Source organism: Sander vitreus, chromosome 8 (assembly GCF_031162955.1).
Source record: "Sander vitreus isolate 19-12246 chromosome 8, sanVit1, whole genome shotgun sequence".
NCBI lineage: Eukaryota > Metazoa > Chordata > Actinopteri > Perciformes > Percidae > Sander > Sander vitreus.
In genome coordinates, this window is record NC_135862.1 from 15,351,634 (window position 1) to 15,367,390 (window position 15,757).

The 15,757-nt window shown below is 40.4% G+C and overlaps 1 protein-coding gene across 2 annotated transcripts; it reads left to right on the forward strand.

Annotated features, from left to right (window-relative positions):
- Positions 1-796: 796 nt before the first annotated feature.
- tbc1d2b (TBC1 domain family, member 2B) lies at positions 797-15,619 on the forward strand. 2 transcript variants are annotated; one of them, XM_078257021.1, is made up of 13 exons: positions 797-1,216; positions 2,002-2,152; positions 4,465-4,639; positions 5,814-5,968; positions 6,161-6,402; positions 8,919-9,341; positions 9,420-9,530; positions 9,737-9,933; positions 10,928-11,422; positions 11,511-11,628; positions 11,874-12,059; positions 12,667-12,788; positions 13,194-15,619. In XM_078257021.1, the coding sequence occupies exons 1-13, from the start codon at positions 875-877 to the stop codon at positions 13,387-13,389; spliced, it is 2,913 nt and encodes a 970-aa protein (XP_078113147.1). In that variant the 5' UTR covers positions 797-874; the 3' UTR covers positions 13,390-15,619. The 2 variants fall into 2 exon arrangements, with proteins under 2 accessions (XP_078113147.1, XP_078113148.1); XM_078257022.1 differs by having other exon boundaries at positions 926-1,016.
- The last annotated feature ends 138 nt before the right edge of the window (positions 15,620-15,757 follow it).

The window sequence follows — 15,757 nt, forward strand, 5'->3', positions numbered from 1 at the left end:
ACAAGCATCCTCTTAACTCTTCCAGAAGTAAGCCAAAGTTCATTCTGGCCAAAATAATCATGTAATGTAACTAAAACAAAGGTTACACAGCTATCACATGTGGTTTTGGGGGGCTTTACTGCATTGTTTCAGTGGGAAGAAATAATAGGTGTATATCCAAGCATAAGACCAGACATACTACTGTCTAGGACCCACATGCATCATGCCATAGCATGTTCACACGTCTACAACCATCAATTAACCTAAAGCATGTGAAAGAGCTTATTCATTTGTGCAGCTCCAGAATGAAATCTGAGGTTGGCATGCAGAAAATACTCCAAAAGGCTAAACTGTGTTCTGTTATAGACCTCAGTTTTACTGTATGAGTCACTCTATGAATACATATAGTTAAGTGCATGTCTACATCACATTATTATACACTGGTGAAAAAACAGCTGTAGACTAGAATGATTTATTGGTCAATGTACTGTAGCTCCTTTAAAGAGTACTCCACTACATTTTAGAGTCAAATGTTCAACATTTCTTTCACAGTTACAGTACTAGTTACCTATTAGATTTTTCATGTACAATACCTGCGATTTTTGGGGATTTTCAGTATTTTAAGTCTCCAATTAGGATGGTTTTAATTAGGCTTTGTCGATAAATTGAATTTTTACCATTAGCAGCTGTAGTGTCTCAGGTTGCACATCTGGTCAAACACCACCACCCAGCGGTAGGCCTACCGCTTTCTCGAAAATAACAAAAGTAGCACACCACGTCACCGAAAATACACTACATCTCCCATGCTCCCCCTCTCCAAGAGGCAGGCTGTCATGCGGATGGAAACAGGAGTGGGCATCCGCTGCGCTGCACGAAAAAGAAACTTCGAGGAAAGATGCACGAAGAGGAGGATGGCAGCGACGCAAATTCCTTCACAGCTTCCCGGATTGTGGCCTGCAGGTCTGTGGATGTGGCAGAGGTCGAGGGAGCGAAGGAGCAGGCCTCTAAGCTGTGCGGCTACTTGAACAAACTGTCCGGTAAGGGGCCTCTTAGGGGGTACAAGCCGAGGTGGTTCGTGTACGATCCGAGGAAATGTTATTTGTATTACTTCAAGACTCCCCAAGATGCCTTGCCGCTCGGGCACATCGAGATAGGCGATGCGTGCTTCAGCTACGATGTGGAGAGCGAAGAGGGTCAGTTTGAGATCCGCACTGCGGGGAAGGAGTTCCTTATGAAGGTAGAAACTTTTCCGCATGTGTTTCACTGCTTTGCTGTCATTTGCCACTTCCTTTCTTATTGTGGAAAGGCAGACACACCTATTACAACTTGATTTATTCTCAGCTTAAATTTTTTTCGGACATGAAAATATTTCTGCTGACAGCTTAAAAGTTGTCAAATCACAAGATTTGACAACTTTAAAGCTGGCTAAAGAAAAGAAAAAAATCTATTATACACGTGGATGTTTGCCAGACAAGATCTTAATCAGCACAGCTGATTGTCCCAAACACACACACTCAGTCAGTCCACTGTTTAGTGTTTACATGTAGAAATCATTTAGGCTCTGATTGACATCCACATGAGCTCATCCGTCCTCATGACACCTTTTGTTTTGCAAAGGGTCATCTCATGTGATGGTGTCTCTTTTGCTGTCATTTGACTGTGACGGGTTTCAGTGCACAGACAGGTGCTTCTGGTCTCACTCAGCCTGGCTGCCTACTAAAGGCTGTAGCATTCTCAGCAGATGGTGTGAATGGTTAATACCAAACAGCTTGCACGGCCCAAGGCTGGAACTGAGACTGAAACCAGCATCTGTGCTCATTCACATGACAGATCCTAATAGTAACCTGCTATTTAAAGTGCACTTGGGCTGTTTCATATGCTTTATTTGATTCCACAGCTGTCACTTCTTTTCTAGCCAAGGTGTCATTCCATTGATATTGATGTTTGAGTTGCCTTTTAACCTTTGATCTCTATGATAGGACTGACTTGTGTGAGTAACCATGTTTTTGTGTGTGTTTCTAGGCCCCCAGCAGGCAGGTAATGCATTACTGGCTCCAGCAGTTACAGCAGAAACGTTGGGAGTACAGCAACACACGAGGCTCCGGTCAGAGAAACAGCTGGAGCTCCCCGACCCTAGCCCACCCTCCCACCGGCCTCGTAGGCAAAGACAATGGTAGGCAGGTACACACATACACACACATATGTATGGTTTGTATGGAAATTCATTTTCACTGCTCTGCTTCATCACGTCCAGGCACCAGTTGAAAGTAAAACCTGTATCTGATGGATTAATATTTACACAAGTCGAGTTATTTTGGTTGCAAAGTTCCTACGAAACGAGCATGTAGGAGTGGTTATATCAAGCTCTGATTAAATGGGTAATCAACAAAGGGCAAGAAAGGAGTTCACATCAGCTCTGTCTGGGGTGTGTTTTATTTGAATGCACTCTGAGAAACAAAAATCTCATTGTGTGAACTGCTTATTGTTTTCAAGTGTTCTCACAAGCATCTTGCTAATGTAACATGGCTAAATGAACAGAAACAATATAAACAAGAGGTGTTTTTTTTTATATATATATATGTATATATGTATGTGTGTGTGTACTTGTATATCAGTGTAAATGTGCTGTCCCCTCAAAATAACTCAACACACAGCCATTAATGTCTAAACCGCTGGCAACAAAAGTGAGTACACCCCTATGTTAAATTCCCATAGAGGCAGGCAGATTTTTATTTTTAAAGGCCAGTTATTTCATGGATCCAGGATACTATGCATCCTGATAAAGTTCCCTTGACCTTTGGAATTAAAATAGCCCCACATCATCACATACCCTTCACCATACCTAGAGATTGGCATGGTTTCATTTCCGGGATTGTTCAGGTGCCGCTGGAAATTCTGCCGGATGTCCCTAATTTTTGGCCGGATGTATGTCACCTTCCGCCTCTTTGTGTTGGCATTCTAAACTTCGGTCAATTTATTCGGACTATGGTTAACTGCACCTCAGATCTCTGCAGGGTAAATCCAGACAGCTAGCTACACTATCTATGTGTCCGGGGCTTAGTGCCACCCAATACGATTGTGATTGGTTTAAAGAAATGCCAATAAACCAGAGCATGTTTTTCTCCCATCCCGGAATGCTGTGTGGACTAGCCAGACCCTCCTCCGCAGCGCTGTGGAGGAAGGTCTGGCAATGCGAGACTAGTCCCAGCATAACGTGTTATGCCAATCCAAGCACTGTGTGCGCACCAAAGTTTAGTTTGTCTCAGTTGTAAACTATTCACATTCTAGGTGTTGACCCTTGACCCATATGAACTCCACATGTTAGTCACAAGGTCTGACTGGAAGAAAACTTAAGTACAAGTTATTTTAAGTTAGTGTTTCTTGCTACACCTTTTCAGTTTTGGCTTGTTTTATTCATTGGATATGAGGCTGTTCTGAGCCCATCATTCATCTCACAGATTTCACTTGAACTATAGTTTTATAATGAACTGTCATCAGATAGATAGATAGATTAGGAATTTGCCTTGGTGGTTGGTGCATACTGAACTAAAAAGGAAATAAACAAATATTATTTATTTGTGTGTGTGTGTGTACACACACACACACACACACACACAACTGTTTAACAATAAGAAAAGAGGGCATATCTGACGCCTTCAGAATTCTAATAAAATGCATTTTGTAACAGACAGGTGAACCTAAAATGTACATGTATATAATCCATCATGACTCTTGAATGCAACTATTTACATCAAACATTTCATTCTTTTTAAATAGTCCTGGCTATCCTGAAAAACAACAAGTGCAATACATCCACATATGAAGCTAAGAGAAGATTCAGATAGTAGTATGAAAAACAATTGTTTTGACCTCAGAGCAAAAGGGTTATTGTTTAGTTGTTCTTAAGTGACTCAACTTGTTTTGACTGTTCTGTTTGAGTGAACAGTGAAAGCCTCTTCCTGTTCCTGTTATCACATACACATGATTGTTTTTCTTTTTAAAAAGATTTGAAAAATTCATTAAAGCTGGCACAGGTTTAGAGAGGATGGCAGGATTTGTTTTCCTTGTCCTTGAAAATGTTAGTTCAAAGGTTTTATCAGAGCGAAGGGAGTTTGATCATTGTCCTACTTGAATTGCAGTGTAACAACAACTATGTGGTTGCAACTAGCTTCTCTCTTGGGTGTGATGGCATAACTGTGGAGCTGTTTGGCCGTTTAGAAAATGTTGCAGAAATGCTGTAGATGTTATTTTCAGTAGGTAAGAGAGCTGCTCATGAAACCACAGACATCCACCCTGCTGTAAATGGCATTCTGGGTAACTCAAAATATTGCTTCACTTTACTCTGGAAAAATAATTCAGGGTCATGACGATCTCATTTCCTCAACAAACAATTGATAGCTCCTGCAAAACAGCAGTGGTGATATGAGTAATGTGATATTATTATTATTATTATGTTGTTCTAATGTACTCTGTGTTTTATTTCAGATGCGCTTGTCTTTGAGACGCTAAGTGACAGCATGGAGAAAGTCCGCAGCGACTTTGCAATGGAGACAGAAACAGATGGCGGGGGAATGGTGGGGATCCAGTCAGCCAGAGGGCCTTCTGCGGCGTCCACAAACTCCCTTAACTTCTCCCTCAAAAACTTTGGTACAGAACTCAGGTAAGGCTGAATGAAAGTTTTCTGCAGCCTAGCAGGATAATATCGTACCCACGGTTTTTAAAAGGATGTTTGTTTTGAGTCCCTGCCAAACAGGCACAACTAGTTTGTCTGCTATGTGCCCAAATAGAGCTGTATTGAGAAAAGAAGATACCTCTTCAGTTCTTCCTGAGGTTTATGGCAGTAGAGGAAATTGTTGCATACATAGTTCACTAGTTGCTCTAGTATGCAGTAATCAACGCTTCCCCTTTTTGGCCATACAACACATCTATTCAAATGATGCAAAACACTGAAATGCTAAAAATGTGACATGGTGGGGAATTTTGCTTTGTATCTGTGAACATTTGAGTTGCGACGCTGCCTTCTCCTCATAGCATGTCTCCTTACCAGTCTGTTCTACCTTTTTAATTACGATTAGCGTCTCCGATTTTGAAATGCATAGAGTTTTATGTTTTCTGCAGCTGAAGCTCAAGAATGTTAACACCAGAAATGTGATCTTAAAAGATGCTTTGCGTCACTGTTATGCTCATAAAGCATGAGTGAATTCATTACAGGGCTGCTGTAGACAGATCATTTATTAAAATTGATATGTGTCTTTTCCGTTACATGGTCTTGAGGTGAAAGACAGAAAAACGTAGCTGAAATCCAGTTTAGTTTATAATGTCGTGGACAGTCCCCCTTAATTAACTGTACAGTAAAAGGAGCAGCTTTAGCCTCTATGGCTAATTTCCAGCTGTAGTCCCGGCCAGCTGACAATAGGCATCCTAAAATACAATGGTTAACTAATTAAAATAAATTGCATTACATCTATAATGTAATTTGTTGTGTATACGAGGTGTGAGGAAGGCAAGAGCTGCATTCTACTGCAGACAAATAGTCATGTGGTTCGGTAATCTCACATTTAGAAGTTTGAAAAAGACAAGTCTCTATGGGCTTATGGTAGACATGACCCTGTTAATGTTACGTTTAGGAATGCCTTCTATTTGTGTTGAGACACTTTGTTTGTGCTGTTTGTGCTCATGTTACCATATACAAAGTAGCAGGGCATCAGGCTTTCCTGCTGTTTGCCCTTGATTCCCGTGGATTTGAAAAGCTTTCACATAGCAGTCGCTTAATGTCCAGCATAACACTGTAGCTCCACAGTCTTTACCATCTTGTCTGGTTTCTGTTCTGTCAGGAACTCCATGTCATATCTGCGGCCGGGCAGAGGAGGTGAGAGCAGACGCAGTGTGTTTTATACCAACAGCCACAACAGTGCAGAGGACTGGGAGCTGGTGGATGCTCCACCCAAGGACTTCCCTGAACAGAAACCTCATCCAGACACACACAGACGTACGTCCACTCCCTGCTGCATAATTCTCCCTCTGACCGGGGTTTAATACTCATACTCAGCTTACATTCTCCAGAGAATTGTTTTTGCTCAATGCTATGACAAATGGACAAACAATGCATTTTTCCAGAACGTTCCTGCCTGCTCCTGCCCCCTGAGTCACTTTTATTACGTATTTATCTCTGCTCTCTCAGATTCCTTTGGATCAGCGTTTACTTTCGACTTTGTGCGCAACTCATCGCGGCCTAAGAAGCCGCCTTTGGGCTCTGGGAGGTTCGGTCGCAACGCTGAGACACGCACTGCCGAGAACTCCCCAGTGGAGTGTAACGGCAGCAAACCTTTGGAGATGCAGCTTCGCCTTCAGAGCCAACAGGAAGAACTAAGTTGCATGCAGCAGGAACAGGCCAAACTCCGAGAAGAGCTGGCCAGTCAGAAGGTACAGTTATCTCATTATTTCACGTATACGGTTCACATATGACATAAAAACATGACATTCTGGGGAAGAATTTGGGGAAATGGTTACAATTATTTGGATTTTATACAAAATGTTATCACTAAAGATAGTATTTAGTCAATTGTTCTGTTCTAAAAGTCCTGTTAGGTACCTAAAAAGCACCAGGATTGATTTCATGTCTGAATTATCCATATTATGGGAAATACCAGGTTGTCTGTAGTGCTTTTACTATCATTTTAGTTAATTCAAAACAAGCCTGAGGTTGTGGTGTTTGACTAAGCGGTTTGGTGTAATCCTGATGCTCTCACTAATACAGGAAGACAGCAAATGATTAGTCATGCTTAAGCGAGAAACGAGGAAACAGCAGTTCTCTTAACAACAATTACAGCTGTGTCGATTCTTCCCATTTCTCTCTGTTCTTGTTTTAGTTTTTTGAGACGAGCTGATCTGTCACAATGGCTGCAACGTGAAGTGGTTTACTGCCAGCTCAAACTTTAACAAGAATTAACTAACTCAGCTGGCTGGATCTTTGTAACTGACGAAGCTGACATTGTATTGTTAATTCTATTGTTTTATGGCCTCCAGGTAATGTTGGACCTTGACTGAATTTGTTAGTAACATTGCTAAGAAAGATATTTTCCCACATACTCTCTCTTGTTTATGGTGGTCATGGTGTTTGAATACAGAGGCAATGTTTCTTGAAAGACACAATGTTTAATCCTCCCTTTGGGCAATTTTTTCTATCTTTGTTAGAAAATAGTTGCCAACAAAAACTGTAATTGCATGTCACAGAAACCGTATCTGCATCAGTGCAAATGTGTGAGCCAGGTATTTGCACATTGTTCACATTATTTTTTTGTTCCGTCTGTGTTGTTTTTCAGACAACAGCAGTGACCAGTGCTAGTTTGAGTCTTTTAACACATAGCTTTAGCGGCAGACTGTTGTACGTCCCGCTGTTGGAATCCTTTTAGCCGTGTTTAATCCACTTACTACTGTAGCTAATGGTAGGCTAACGTTAGCTGCTGTGTAACGTGTTTACTAGCGTGACATGCAGCGATAGCCGCTTTCCGACCAGAGGGATTTTTGCAGTTCCTAGAACATAACATTCCTAGAACCCTTTTTTTCTCCTGTTCCAACTGGACCAATTTGGGGATTATTAAGTTCCTCTGGCCACAGTTCCTGTAACTCTTTCAGCTCCGGCCACTTGGCCAGTGTGAATGCAAATAGAAAACCCGGTTTTGGGGGAGAGTAGTTAGTAGAACTGTTTAAAAGTGGACTGTTCCTATAACTACGTTCCTGTAACTACTTGGTCGGAAAGAGGCTGATGTTTCTGTTGCCTCTAACGTCTGTTTTGGAGCATCAGAGCGCAATGCATACATTTAAGTGGCACAGTAATCCACGTTGCTATTTCGTCCGGTAGATACCGGGCACCGGTGCCCTATTGGCACCGGATTTTAACATGCGCCGTTAACGTGAACAGAAAACTGCGTTGCCTGTATCTTTTCACGGCAAACGCGCATGTTTGGAAAACGGTCGCACAACAGCTGAAATGGCATACTCCTTCATAGTATCCTTCAACAAAGGAGGAATGTATCACAATATGGATGTGAAAGCAGTTATAATTAGCCTATGTGACAATAAAATTTGTTTTGGTTAAAATCAACAAATCGTGATAATTAATCGTGATCAATATATTGATCAAAATAATCGTGATTATCATTTTGGCCATAATCGTGCAGCCCTAGCTTTGGTAAACTTGTGTTATTGATTATTTCATGCTCTGATCTTAACATATTGGTGGCTTTGTTACATTTTGCTGCTTAGGTCAGTATGACTGTGGCGTCTGTCAAACAGTGTGAACTAGTAGAGTTTCTCTTGGGAAATGAATTAGCCGAGGTAATGAGCCACCCAGATCCTGATGCATGCAATTTAGTTCGTTCATAACGGCCTAAACAATAGCCACGCTAAATGTAATGGTCTCTGCAGTGTGAAATGGTGTCTGTTTATTTTCCATGAAGTATAAAGTGAAAATGTGAGTTTCATTTTTATGATTTTAGGTGGTCTCCGTTTTAGCCAGATGGCCAACCTCTGCTTTAAAACATGCAGGTGTTTGTTAGAAGGGCAAATATAACAGAATTGTTATATTTTTTTCTAGATTCATGCCCTTATGTAAATAGGTTTGTAGTTGGATATGAGGTCCACATAGTAAACTAGTCAATTGTTAAAATAATAAAATAAAATCATATTATATGATACAATGTACATGTTTAGTAAAGAAATGAATAACTTGTTATTTAACGTACTCTAAGCTTGTTATGCCTGTGCACCCAGCAGTGTGAACTGAATTAAAATTCTGTCCATAGTAAAAATGGGCAGGTGGAATGCAAGTAAAATCTCAACAAACAGAATATGCAGCTGTCCCTAAAGAGTGCAGTTGTTTCAAGTCTTACGTATTTGTGAATTTGCACCACAAAACAAAATCCTCCTTTCTCAACCAGGAGCTTGTGAGACTCCTACAGCAGACTCTGAGAACCTCCCAGTGCAATAGGCAGCCAGTGCGCCGTCCAGCCCCGGCTCCAGATTCACCTGCGGCTTCAGACCAGACTCAAGATTCGGCAGCAACCCAGGAAGAGATTGTCCAGTCGGAGGCCCTGCTTCAGGAAAGAGATGGACAGATCCAGTCCCTGTGTGGCCACATGGAGCGTCTCGCCTTGGAGAAGGAGAGTCTGCAACAAGAGCTGAAGGGCCTGAAGATAAAAGTGGGGGAGATAAACGACCAGCTGGGGATGCTGATGGAGACCATTCAGGCCAAGGATGAAGTCATCATCAAGCTGTCGCACCAGAGCTCCGAGCAGAGCGGCAATCCAAACAACGGTTCACCACCTCCCAACAAAGATCAGCAGGAGGTGGACATCCTCAAGGTACAGTTTAAAATACTTTTTCATGGTTTGTAGTCATGTTTGTACTCTAATTAACTGAACACGTTTCTCCAATTTCAGGACAGTCTTCAAGGCTACAAATCCCAGAACAAGTTCCTGAACAAAGAGATCCTGGAGCTGACAGTATTACGCAGAAACGCAGAGAGCAGAGAAAAGACTTTAGAAGCAAAGGTACTATATTGTGTTTGTCAGTAATGGTGCATTATTCTTTTAATAGAAACAGGAAGTCTGACTAGTTTGTAGGGGAAGTTAGCTGGTGCCCCCCAAACCTAAAAGTAGGAACAATGAATAACAAACCATCATGTTGTAAGTTATGAAATAATTTAGTTAGTTATAATAACGATACTGATAAGATTTCCCTGTTATCTTTGCTGCAGTGTACGGCCCTGGAGGCCAAGCTGTGTCAGGTGGAGAGTAAGTATCTGGTGCTGCTTCAAGAAGTGAGGACCCCGGTGTGTTCGTCTTCAGAGCAGAGCCCAGCCCGAGAGGTCATCTCCAGATTATTAGAAGATGCGCTGCAAGCAGAGAGCTCCAACCAGCAAGAGCACCCCATCTTTAAACCAAGTACTGTCAGGTATGGACTATGCCAAAAAGCCTTTGTGAAAAGATGTAAATTATGTTTTTAATTTGGAACTGATTTATTTAAATATGTTGTCGTAAAAGCAACTTTAAACAATTCTAAAGCATTTCTAACACGTATGCTAGAGCCCGACTGATATAACGGCGGGCAGATATTAGGCATTTTCCAAATTATCGATATCGGCATTTATAATGGCCGATAAATGAATATTTAAAAATAGTTTGCATAGTTTGTCCACCAGAGGGCACTCTACAACGTCCTTGTTGGCAACACTCTTTGTTTTGTTGTTATTGTTTTTTTGTTTTTGTTCAAAGGACTTTAAGTTTCATATCTTAAGTTTGTATTTTTATACATTTTATTTATCAGAACTTTAATATATTTTGATGTTCCTCTGTTCTGTTGTGACAATAAAACAAGTTTATTTTTAAACTGCATTATCATATTATTTTAGTGAGGACTCATAAATAACTACAAATAACTAATGTTAGGGAAATCCAAATGTTTGTGTAAAAAAAAATTAATAAATATATATATATATATATATATATATATATATATATATATATATATATATATATATATATATATATATATATATATAATTTATTTTTTTAAATCACCAAATATTTGTATCGATATCGGCATTAAAAATCCTTTATCGGTCGGGCTCTAGTATGCACGCTTTGCATAAATCAATGGCCTTAAAAGAAACAAATGCAATGCAGTCACTAGATCTGTTTTCATTTTTCTTAACTGGAAAAACTAGTTCTTATTGGTATTTTGTTTGCTATTGATGTTGCTCTGACTTCTGTGCATACTCAGGCATGTCTTCTGGGACTCGTCAAAATGTATTGTTACAAATTTTGGAAATCCTGAAGTGACGTAGTAGGTTACGCAAATGTGGGTCATTTTAAAAGTGTGAATAACTTTTGGAATGAATTGAACATCACTGATTGAGGAACATGTTTTTGCATTTTCTTTCCTCTAGTGAGTATGACATGTTTGGCTTCAAGACGGTCCCCGAGGAGGAGGAAGAGGAGGAGAAGCTGGTTGCGAGGGTGAGAGCTCTGGAGCTGAAGTCCCTGTCCATGACAGATCAGGAGGTGTCCGTTGGGGTGAAGTGGGAGAACTATCTGGCCAGCACCATGAACAGGAACCTAGTGCGCTCCCCTGAGCTCAAGGCCCTGTTTCGCTACGGCGTGCCCCATGAGCACCGGTCCCAGGTGTGGCGCTGGTGTGTCTCCTTCCATGTCAAGAAGTTTCGGGACCACCTGGCGCCCGATTACTATGAAACCTTGCTTAATGTGGCCCAGGACAAGCCCAACCCGGCCTCGAAGCAGATTGAGCTAGACTTGCTGCGTACTTTGCCCAACAACAAGCACTATTCCTCCCCGAGTGCAGGCGGCATCCAGAAACTCAGGAACGTCCTGATGGCTTTCTCCTGGAGGAATCCAGATATCGGCTACTGTCAGGGGCTAAACAGGTACAGGAGGGGTTCTGTTTCTCTCATTCTCCTTCTCGCCTTTTATACCTTGTAACCATTATTTTTTTTATGCATGTGATTTCTTCAGGCTGGCAGCTATTGCCTTGCTCTATCTGGACCAAGAGGATGCCTTCTGGTGCCTTATAGCCATTGTGGAGGTGTTCATGCCAAGAGACTATTACACCAAGACTCTGCTTGGCTCACAGGTAAACAAACTCAAAGGTTATAGTCTAGCACGGGGACAAGTTGCCTTCTTACCAGAGTTTACAGGTTTCTCTGATGTCAGTGTGTCAAATTTATGTGACTGTGTGGCTCATGACAGATCATAGAAAGAAACAAAGTTTGCTTTCTTTGACTCTACTGGATTTGACCCCATGTTTTCTCCTGCTGTAAAAAATAAAAATATCTCTGTTATAAAGAATGTAAATATATGTTGGTTGTGTCTTTGCAGGTTGACCAGCGGGTGTTCAAGGACCTGATGAGTGAGAAGCTCCCCCGGCTTCATGCCCACTTTGACCAGTACAAGGTAGACTTCTCTCTCATCACCTTCAACTGGTTCCTGGTGGTGTTTGTGGACAGTCTGGTGAGCGACATCCTCTTCAAGATCTGGGATGCCTTTCTATATGAAGGTCCAAAGGTGAGGCGGACGAGAAAGTAAAACTATGATTCTCTAACCTCACACAGACAGATTTCTAAGAAGACCTTTGAAAATAGTTGTAGCCATTCAGTTGGCTGACTTAAAATTTGCCACAGATGGTATGTAGATTAGTTTTCTGTTTGGGTGTAAACAAGTTTCCACATGTGCCAGTTTGCTACTGTGTCTTGTCTTTTTTTCCAGATGCCTTTTAAGATGTGAAAATATGCTGGCTGTACACGCTGTTTACCCCTGAGCAGCTGAGCAGCTGCCCACAGAGCAGCAGCCCTTACCAGTTCTTCGGAAGCTGACCATTAAATTAGGAAAAAAATAACCCCCCCCCCCAAAAAAAAAACAAAAAACAACCAGCAATGTACTCAATTGCCGATATATTCGTGAAATCGCCCAAGTGTAGTGGGAAACACAATTTTATTTAGCCGTTATCTCTGTAACGCTGTACTGTGCTGTATGCGCAGACATTCCAAATAAATTCCACCTCTAGTTGTCTGAAGTGGCTTTGCATGTCAGAGGGATGATGCGTTATGTTATACGGTCACACATGGAAAGTCATGAGGAAGACTTTACGGCTTTGATCATTTTTTCTCCACAGATCATATTTCGCTTCGCCCTTGCTCTCTTCAAGTACAAAGAGGAAGAGTTTTTGAAGCTGCAGGATTCCACAGCCATCTTCAAATATCTTAGATACTTTACACGAACAATCCTGGATTCAAGGTACATCAACCGCAATTTGTTTTGGTTTTTCTGAGGACAGTGTGTCTGCAGTAATAAGGAGCAAGATTATTGGAATAACTTACATCTCCTTGCTGCGTGACTGGTTATCTACGGTCTAAGAGTTTTGCATCTGTATAGACATTGCAATAAGCATTAAAGCTGATCAGTAATGCTCAAATCAGAACAGTAGGTCTGGATCAGTTCATTCACTGATCATAATAGTCATAATTGTTGTACAAAAATGACTCTGACAGATATTGGGAAGGACTACACATAGTCACCTTAAACAAATCTATAAAACAGGGACAACAGGATGCCATATCTGCACAGCAAAAAGCATGCAGAACAATAGAGAACTATCCCAGACTGATAGGATTGTCTTTTTTCCTTTTTTTTTTCCCCCAGGAAGCTGATGAACATCGCTTTCGTGGACATGAACCCGTTTCCCATGCGGCTAATCCAGAACCGTCGCTCCTTCCACCTAGAGAAAGTCCGTCTTGAGCTGACGGAGCTGGAGGCGATCAGGCAGACCTTCCTCAGGGAGCGAGAGACAAGTCAGGACAGACGGAGCTTCGTCAGCGACGATGAGGAGGATAACTGACCTTGAGCATTTTCAGGCCTTGTTGCTGAAGTATGAAGACAAAGAGATCGTCTCCACACACAAGTGACGTGTCACAGTTGCAAAGGGATTTTTTCCTATTTGGATTGTTGGAGTTGGTCTCTGAATCAGAGCGGGACCAATCAACCTTCTATACATTTTGAGTGAAATCACTTCAAAAGACCTAAACATTACAGGCCGAATGGGCCTTCTATCAGTATTCCTGCCTTTTTTTTGTAAACGCTTGATTTGTTGTATGCTTGTGTGTTTATGTGACAGCCAAAACAATATGCTTTATCAACGGCTCTTCAACCTTCAATGCCAGGCTACACTCTTGCAGTCCGAATCAGTATTTTTAAAAAACATGGCTGTGATCTTTTAATAGTAGATAAATGTTATACCTGTTGAAGGAATGATTGTATTTTTTATTTTTTACTCTTACTCTTATTTTTGCTTTCTCTGCCCCCAATTCCTTTCATACATATCTTAAAATTGTTTACCTAAATTCTTTTTTGTATACATATTTTCCCCATTGGCACTCAACGACACATTTTGTGGTTGATCCATGTGTCTCTCAATGCACTTGAATCACTTATGCTGCAATTGCAATTTTGGTGAAACTTAAAATGTAAGTCCTAGAGCCTTCTGATCACTTAGTCAGTCCAAAATTGTACATATCATTCCAGCCTCTAGGGATGTTTGTGATCACACAAAGATGATTTCAAGTCATGTATTATCACTGACATGAACAGCATGTGGAACATTTGGGGGATTTTTTAATCTTACTGTATCTTAGGATTCAGATCAAATAACTACAGACACACCAATTAAGCCATCATACTAATGGTGTCAGCCAGTGTTTCACATGTTTTTCAGACATGTCTTTTCCCAAAGACATGTCTGAAAAACATTTTTGCACCTATACATTTGTGCTTAAACTAACAGCCACTGGATTTGGTAAGGAGAATATTTGAAATTGGCATTGACTTCAAAACACCCTTAGTGGATCCCTACAAATTACGTGATTATCTGACTATTTTATTATAACTATTCTAAAATCTATGTATTAAGATGAATTAGTCTTGCCTTGTTTTAGTAATGTTCTTGATTTTTCCAAACATTAGTTAAGGCTGTTGAGTGTTTAAGGGATTCGATTTCCCCTGATTAAAACCTATTTTGCAAGAGCTACAGCATGTGCGTAATGCTGGGGTTACTTTTCCGATGTATTTGCATTCATTGTCCTCAGTGTGGCAGTATAACATTTGTTTACACTAGTTCACCGGTACCCTCCACACAGTATGATTTTTAGAGTTTATTATACTGTATTGATAAAATGGCTGTGAAGTCAGTCTTTTTTAACATGATCGTTGTTGAAAATGGAAATATGATTTATAATCTATGAGGGAAATGTTTTAGGAGACTTCTAGACATGTGTAACAACATCTTTCCATCTTGCACATGTAGGTACTTACAGATGACAGTTTTCTCATTAGCACTGACCATATTCTCTATTACACCTGTTTTTTTCACAATTTCTACTGTCTAACAGACCAGTATGAAAAAGTTGGTATATCTGCTTATAAAAAAAAAACATGTTTATATTTAGTTTGATTGGAAATCTACGAGAGGAAGACATTTTTTCTCAATTATCCCCTTCTCTTTTGTGCTGATACATTGTTTACAGTTTTTTTACAACAATTTTTGTTGTTGGACCACCTGAACTTATCAACAGATGGCAGAAGTTTTTATGATGGAAATGTGAATGAAAAACATTCCTGTAGAAGTAGAGATTTAATTTGTTTTTCTTCATGAGAGCAGGTCTCTCTAGAGATTCAATTTTGATTGGTTTAAGAAAAGAAAATGTCTTAGGTCCACTCACTTTGTCAAAGGGCTCATACAGTAGGTTTGCTCATATACGCAAGACTAGTTTGAATGCATTTTTAGTTTAATTTTCACATGGAATAAGCTACATTTAATGCTATCACCTTTTTTTTTTTTTTCTGTCTTTCTTTCCCAGCAATGTATTGCACAAGTGTAAAGTCAAAATGACGTCAAGCTATTATAGGGCACTTCAGTTTTTTGTATGTAAATCTCTATGGTATCTTGGTTATGGTTAATCTGTATCATTTGATGACAAAGTGCAGAGCTTTATGTTACAGAATTACTTTTACGCCACTTTTTTGTAATATCAGTTAAAAGACAAATTCAATAAACGATGGCTGATTGAGTGTGATCTGTGTCATCTGCAGGTGTTTATAAGGAGTTAAAAAAAACAGCTTTCTGTAGTAGTTCTCAGTTCCTTAAATGCTCATTAAGAAGAAACACCAGACATGTCGGTCATCTTTATTGATAGCCTGCCTCTCTCATGCAT

What these genes read in the sequence shown, in the direction of transcription:
- tbc1d2b (XM_078257021.1), top strand. Translation starts at nt 875, where the DNA reads ATGCACGAAGAGGAGGATGGCAGCGACGCAAATTCCTTCACAGCTTCC. An exon ending in GGAAGGAGTTCCTTATGAAG is followed by an intron (nt 1,217 to 2,001) that starts GTAGAAACTTTT and finishes GTGTGTTTCTAG; the next exon opens with GCCCCCAGCAGGCAGGTAAT. An exon ending in TTCTATATGAAGGTCCAAAG is followed by an intron (nt 12,060 to 12,666) that starts GTGAGGCGGACG and finishes TTTTCTCCACAG; the next exon opens with ATCATATTTCGCTTCGCCCT.